This window comes from Juglans regia, chromosome 1 (genome assembly GCF_001411555.2).
Source record: "Juglans regia cultivar Chandler chromosome 1, Walnut 2.0, whole genome shotgun sequence".
In the NCBI taxonomy this organism is placed as follows: Eukaryota; Viridiplantae; Streptophyta; class Magnoliopsida; order Fagales; family Juglandaceae; genus Juglans; species Juglans regia.
Window position 1 is genome coordinate 18,057,136 of NC_049901.1, and position 7,350 is coordinate 18,064,485.

Below are 7,350 nucleotides of genomic sequence, written 5' to 3' on the forward strand. Positions count from 1 at the left end.
TGGAAGTTTTGGAAAACAAGAAGATTAAATAGCATATTATATATACAAAACTTGGAAACAAATCCGATTCCTTGAGAAAAAGCAGATCACAAGTATATAATTAAATTATTGGGCTATATATACATATCTTTTTTTTTTTTTTTTGAACCAATTTACATATCTGCTACATATGCATGCCTGCAAATGAATCCATGAAAAAAACTACATCTTGAGTTTGGTCTCGCATATGGATTCAACACTCCTAGTAAAAACAAAAACAGATATGTTACACCTGTTATAAACTGTAGCATGCTTCTTGAAGATCTTGAGCAGACTCGTTTTCCCCACCAAAGTAGCCGTCGATGTCAAGTTCAGGCTCCCACTTTCCAAGTCAGCTAAAAAATGTGGATTCATCACCAAATTACCAGTCATGAGGGTCACGGAAGTTGTCATGTTAAGCTTGCCGCGTGCCGGAACATATCGTTCCCCTATCAGAGCCTCCCCGACCAGGTCGCCGTGAAAATCAACGTACGCGGTAGAGTTTTTATTCCTGAAGCTTGCATAGTTTCGATTCTCGACAGTAAAAACAGTGCCCAAAGTGACATTCGCTGTTGCATTCATCAGCATTAACAAATCAATGTTTTGGAGGCCTTCGAGGTGGAGGCTGATTCTGGGGTGTTTAGGCTTGAACATGGTAAAAGACAAGGCTACGAGAACAGCGGCAATGAGAACTAAGAAAATCGCCGTTACAGCACAGCATATTTTGAGACCTCTTCGAGAAGTTTTGCCAGAAGCCATTGTTGATTGACAAGAAGTTTTAGAAGAAGAAGAAGAAGATAGATAGATAGATAGGTTGGGATCGAGGAGATTTCAATTTATGTTGGTATTTAAAGAGTTAATTAAGGATATTGGATGAAGGCCGAAGGAAACGTACAATAGACCACGTGGACGTTACGGTGATCTCATTTAATTAAACTTCATTAGTACTAATCTTGTACGTTGAAACCTAATTGCGTTCTATGTGGGAATCAAAGAAACAATAGTTTAAGTCCATTAGAAGACTCGACTGGAATTTCGATGTACCTAAAATTAATGTTAAAACATGATAAATAATTAAAACGAAGAATTAATAAAGAAGTAGCAAATTGGAATTTTATGTAGGCCTAGCTTCCAAGTATATGGGGTTATATATAAGAATCTTAATGAACATAAATATATAAGATGCTGAATTTTTTAAATGAAAAAAAATAAAAAACTTCGGGTAGATCACTAGTTGTACGTAACTATATACTAAATGGAACTCAAATCCTGATGATCACAAGGAAAATCGAGACCTAATCAAAATGAGATTAAAACCACGAGTCCTTTCTTAACTCCACCTTGACAATTAATGACAAAACTGTAAGAGTTTTACTATTTAGAGTGGCGCATCAGGCCGGATGGGTGCTAAACATGTTTTCCTACCGGCCAATAGGCGAACATGCCACGTAGGCATTCCATGGGAGAGTGAAATGAAGGCTAATGCATCAAATATTTCAGCAAGATGAAAAATAGAGGTGCATACAGTGTATTCGTCGGCCTCTTCTCCCCCAGACAAATCCAACCAATTATACTGAATTTTTCTTGTTTCTAAAGCTCTCCTTTAGCAATGTAAAATTTTTCTTGCACTAATTCACACTCTTCCTAGGCACCGTTGTTGCAATGTTGATTGGCTTTCTTGCACTAATGTTGATTGACTTCCTTTGGGAAGGTTTTTAAAGCTTGAACCAGTGCCCTTTTTTGTACAACAAACTGCACATCTTGCTTTGACCTCAATGAAACCACATTTGCCAGAGAGATGGAATGGGTTCGACGGGATGGGGAGAGAGAGAGAGAGTTGTGTAGTTTTTGGGAAAACAAAGAAAAAAAAATACCAAGGATCTTGAAGAGAGAGAGAGAGAGAGCTATGTAGTTTCAAGAAAACAAAAGAAAAAAAAAAACCCAGAGTGAGTGCTTGAAGAGGAAAAGACAAAGGATTGAGGGGGAGAAAGAAAATGTTGATAATTTTTTACCAAAAGGGCAAAGACAATAAAAATTGAAGGAAATTGCTGCAGTGTGTAAAAATGTTACTCCTAACTAATTTAATTTTTATGTTAACCTTCATTAGGCAAGATCGTTGTAGGAAAACAAATTGAAGGAAATTGTTGCACCAAACACAAATCTTTTTTAGCTTCCAACCTGAAGACGATTTCTTTGGGGCATTCAGTGTGGTGGAGTGGGTAGGGAGAGGGAGAGGGAGAGAGAAGGAGATAGGTGATTCAATTGAGCCATAAGACATGACTCGGTGCATTAGCCTTCATTTCACTCTCCCATGGAATGCCTACGTGGTATGTTCCTATTGGCCTATGCGAAAACATGTTTGGCACCCATTTGGCCCGAAGCTTTTTCCTTTTATTTAAACTCTGTCCCACACACCATCTTGATAGAGTTTGGAATAGCTAAAACCTTATCAGTTAATATATGAGTTATAATGGGATAAAAAAACTCCTAAGAGATAAAATTAACTCTTATATCTCTAATCACAGTGAAACATAACGTTTTAGATTTTTTTATGGCCAAAAGTTTATAAATAGTACCGAGGGATTAAAGGGTTCTCACCTACAAAATTATTATGCCTCTAGCCTTTGGGAGACACTCGCATGTAAAGTTGTTAGGGTGATCATTTTCTCATAGTCAGATCAGATTCTTTATCACACTGTAATGGATGAATGTACGTTTTCTAATTATTATTATTTTATTCTCATGGATTATAGAAAACAGAAGATCTAATTATTAATGTTCATATTAAAATATTTAACATGTGATATTAGAGCTTTATGTTATAAATTTTTTATGAAAAAATATATAGTGAAAAAATATGTGGTTTTATATGCTTTCGAGTATTGTGATATTGCGAAAGACTACAAATAATGCCTTCCGATCTGACAAAGAAATTTATAATGGTGTTTTCCTTTTACATCTATTATGTGTTTGTCTTTTATGAGAGACCCACACAGTGACATTATATACATGTATTTCGGCTTTTGAATGTTACTATTTTCTACTTTTGCCGTATTGTGTTTGTGCTGGAGGAAGAGAAACTCTCATAAATTGTTCACAATATATTGATACATCCTTTCGCAGCAGATATTGCTTTGATTTTATGTTATTTCTCTATTGCTTTTTCATAAACTGTATTGCGTATTGAAATGAATAAAGCTGAGGTACATCTGTAAAGAAGAACCTCGCTGTGAGCCGTTGTATGTTTGGTAGCCCTTGTGTATTGTGTAGCCGGCGGCAACTGGGTATGGGGTAGACCATCGTGTATGGTGGCCTGTGGATTAACACGTTGGTGGTGTAAAGGCTGTGGCTGGCGACTTGCCTATAACGGCGGCAAAGGGCTCTAAAGCCCACTGTCGTGGCAATTTCTGGTAATAAAAAAAAAAAGAGTAGATCGTGACTTGAAGGTCACCGACTAAAGAAGGACGGAGACTTCTTGGCGTCTCCCCTCACTAGCAACGCGTCACAGCCGCAACAGCTCAAGGTTTGGAAATAAGTGGTGGCAGCTGAAGGTTGAAGAAGATGAATTAGGGTTTCTTTTTAGCACATTTATTTTGGGCTACTAGGCTGGGCCGTGAGCTCTGCCCAGTCCAAGAGGGAAAGGAAAACCAATAGGCTGAACAGTGGCCCAACCCAATAACAAAACCAAAAAAAAAGGATGGCGACCCATTGAAAGGAACCGAGTTCCATCCTGTTTACTAAACCAGTCTGGTTCAGACCGGTCAGATTAAAATAATTATATTATTTTATATTATTAAAAAGAAATTATTAAATTTTCTTATGCATATTATTGTTAAATAAATGTATTAAATTTTCTTAAGTTTTCTATATATGTTATTATTGGTATATACATGTATTAAATTAAATTTTATGCATGCTATTATTGTTAAATACATGTATTAAATTTTATTTTGTGCATGTTATTATTGTTAAACACATGTATTAAATTTTATGTATATGTTATTATTATTAAATACATGTATGAATTGTTTATTTTAGCTCTTATTATCATGCCATATATATTTGTTTATCCAATATGAAGCAAATGATTTACATAAAAATTAAAGAAAATATTCGTTGACCAAAGGTACCAAATTTACTTAATTTTGGTGAAAAATCAGTAAACTCCATAGTAAGGTGGATATCAAAGTTTACTCCTAAAAGAGAATTATGATGATACAACTATTTCATCCATAGAATTTAATACTGGTGGAGTGAACAATTTTGTGTGTCAAGATCTACTCCCAAAGGAGGGTCTTGATAACACTACTAGTTCATCCATTAAAGTAAAGTTGGGGTTTAATAATTTATATGCCAGAGTTTACTCCCAAAGGAGAATTCTAGTGATACAGCTAGTTCGTTCACATAATTTAAGGTTGAAGTGAATATTTTGTATGTTAGAGTTTACTCTTAAAGGAGAATTATGATAATACAACTAGTTCATTCCCTGAATTTAATACTGGTGAGAACACTTTATGTATCAAGATCTATTTCCAAATGAGAGTTTTGATGACACTACTAGTTCATCCATAATTATTTAAATTCTTATTATTATTTGCGAGTGTCGAACTCAAAGCAATAATGTGATTAAAATATTTTTCTTGCAATAAATATACGAATATCTTTACAAGACTTTCTATACGGAATTGACTCTAGTATAGAGAAATATGAGCATGTCAGTTTTACACTAAGAGTTTTAGACCTGGTTTATCCCTTTTAAGTCTTAACATTAATTATTATTAAGAATAATGATAAGGGTAAGAAAAGTAAAATGTTTAAGAATATTGGATTAATTACTACAAATCAAACTATATGATTTTCTTAAGTTGTACATAATGGTTTAGTTCATAGGCATTATTATTTCATTGAAGTAATGAGATATGAGAAAGTTGGTAGCATAATTGTTAGCTAGATACAAATTATTTAGCTAATTTGTATAAAAAAAATCATTTGTATCTTTTGGAAAAAGGAAGGAAATTATGGTAATGAAAATATAAGAATTGTATCAATTGAATTTTGAAAGAAACAATGATACATGAAGGTTTAGTTGCCCTGAGCATAAGACATGATTCGAAGGTAAGAGTAAAACATTTTTCTGTACAAGTTTCAAATAAGATCTTATACATGTTTATATATTCTTTTTTTTTTTTTTTGAAATAAAACCTCCTCATTCATTCAAATATCAGTGTTTACAATGCAATAATCTCTCAGTAAACAATCTGAGAGACAAACGGGTATATCTTCTATCCATATCTTTTCTAAATCTATGTGTAATGCTTCTTTAGCAAAAGTATGTGCTACTGTATTTATATTTCTATTTGCAAACTTTACTGACCAGTTAGGCCACTCCTTCATTTGAACCTTCAAATCTTCAATAATGCTACCAAAATAAGATAAGTCTTCAGTTTGGCTGTTCACTGCATTAACAACCACCTGAGCATCTCCTTCCAATATCACTTTGTTAAATTTTAGATCCTCGCATAACTCCATTGCTTTCCTTAATGCCCAGCCCTCAGCTATAGCAGGTTGTTCCACAAAGTTTTTCGACTCACAACAAGCTGCCATCACCTCCCCCCTATCATTTTTTATTACCACCCCTAAACCCACCTTCCTTTGTTTCACATCTAAAGCTGCATCCCAATTGGCCTTAAACCAATTCACACTAGGTGGACTCCAACTATGAACCACATCTCCTGTATTTGCTTGCTGTCTAATTTCAGTTATCTTCAAAATTGAAGACTGATACTCTTCTAAGCTCTCTCTAGCTACACTAATCACATATGTGTTACTTAGAAGCTTGCTTTCAAACACAAATGTATTTCTCCGAAGCCATAACCCTCTCATAACTACAGCAACTTCCTCCATATCAGCAAGTGAGAGCTTCTCTGCTAGCACTTCCAGTAAACCAAGAAGATCCCCTTCTCCCACCCTCCATTTCTGAACTGATTTGAAAGATCCTGACCATACATCATTTGCAGCAGGACATTGCCAAAGAACATGTAGAACTGTTTCTTCCTCTTGCAAACATATAGGGCATCTAGCATCTTCCACAATCCTCTTCGTCATCAAGTTTTTCCTGGTAGCTAATAGATTATTCCCTGCCTTCTAAAGGAAATTTTTTGTAATGCCAGAAATGTTCAGTCCCCAAATACTCTTCCAAAGCTTTCCCAGGCCATTATGTTCTGAGGGTTCTCCTCTTGAGGCTCTTGATCTAGATTCCTCCAAGTAGTAGGCAGATTTAACACTAAAAATACCTTTCTTAGAAGGTCCCCAAATCATTCTATCACCCACGTCCCTCTTACTTAAAGGGATACTGATTATCATATCAGCCTCTTCCTTAGAAAAGATTGATTTTATGAAACCCTCATTCCATACCTTCCTTCCCTCAAGCATAATGTCCTTAACTTTAACACAAGTATTTAGAAAAGGATTAGGAGATTGGACACTGAAAGAAGATGGTGTTGGCAACCACCTTTGACCCCATATATTAATCATTTAGCCATCCCCCACCCTCCACCTTAGTCCTTCCTTAAGCAGGTCTAAAGAACACCATATGCTTCTCCATATTTGAGATGGAACTCTGCCTAACTTTGCTTCCAACATGGATGAACTTCTAAAATATTTTTCTTTGAAAATGGTGGCAACCATAGAGAATGGGTTTTGAAGTATTCTCCATGCTTGCTTAGCCAAGAGTGCTGTATTAAAACTAGCCAGATTTCTAAAGCCCAAACCTCCACCCTCTTTTGACTGGCTCATTCTCTCCCAGCTCCTCCAGATAATACCACTGGAATTCTTCTGACTTTTCCACCAAAATCTGGACAGTATTACATTGATCTCTTTACACAGCCTTTTAGGTAACATGAAGACACTCCTAGTATAGGATGGAATTGCTTGTAGGACAGCTTTTATCATAACTTCCTTTCCAGCCCCTGACAAGAAGAAATTCTTTCAATTGCTGATCTTTTGCCAAACTCTATCTTTTAAGCTTCTAAATGTGTTATACTTTGATCTACCTACCATAGTAGGTAGACCCAAGTACTTATCATAACTGCCTTGCACAATAGCTCCACCTTCCAAAAGAATCTTCCTTTTATCTTCCAAAGAAGTATTAGAACTGAAAAACACTGTTGTCTTCTCCTTATTTAGAAATTGACCCGAGGCTTTTTCATATATGAGCAATAAATCCTGCATCTTCCTCCATTCTTCCACCGAGGCTCTACCAAAAAGGATGCAATCATCTGCAAAGAGCAGATGATTTACTCTTAATCCGTGCCTAACTGCTGAGATACCCTT

General features: G+C 35.6%; 1 protein-coding gene across 1 annotated transcript; it reads right to left on the reverse strand.

The window, feature by feature from the left end:
- Positions 1-201: 201 nt before the first annotated feature.
- LOC108987540 lies at positions 202-777 on the reverse strand. Its single transcript, XM_018960469.1, has one exon. It carries the CDS (start codon positions 775-777, stop codon positions 202-204), a length of 576 nt encoding a protein of 191 aa, XP_018816014.1.
- Between the last annotated feature and the right edge of the window lie 6,573 nt (positions 778-7,350).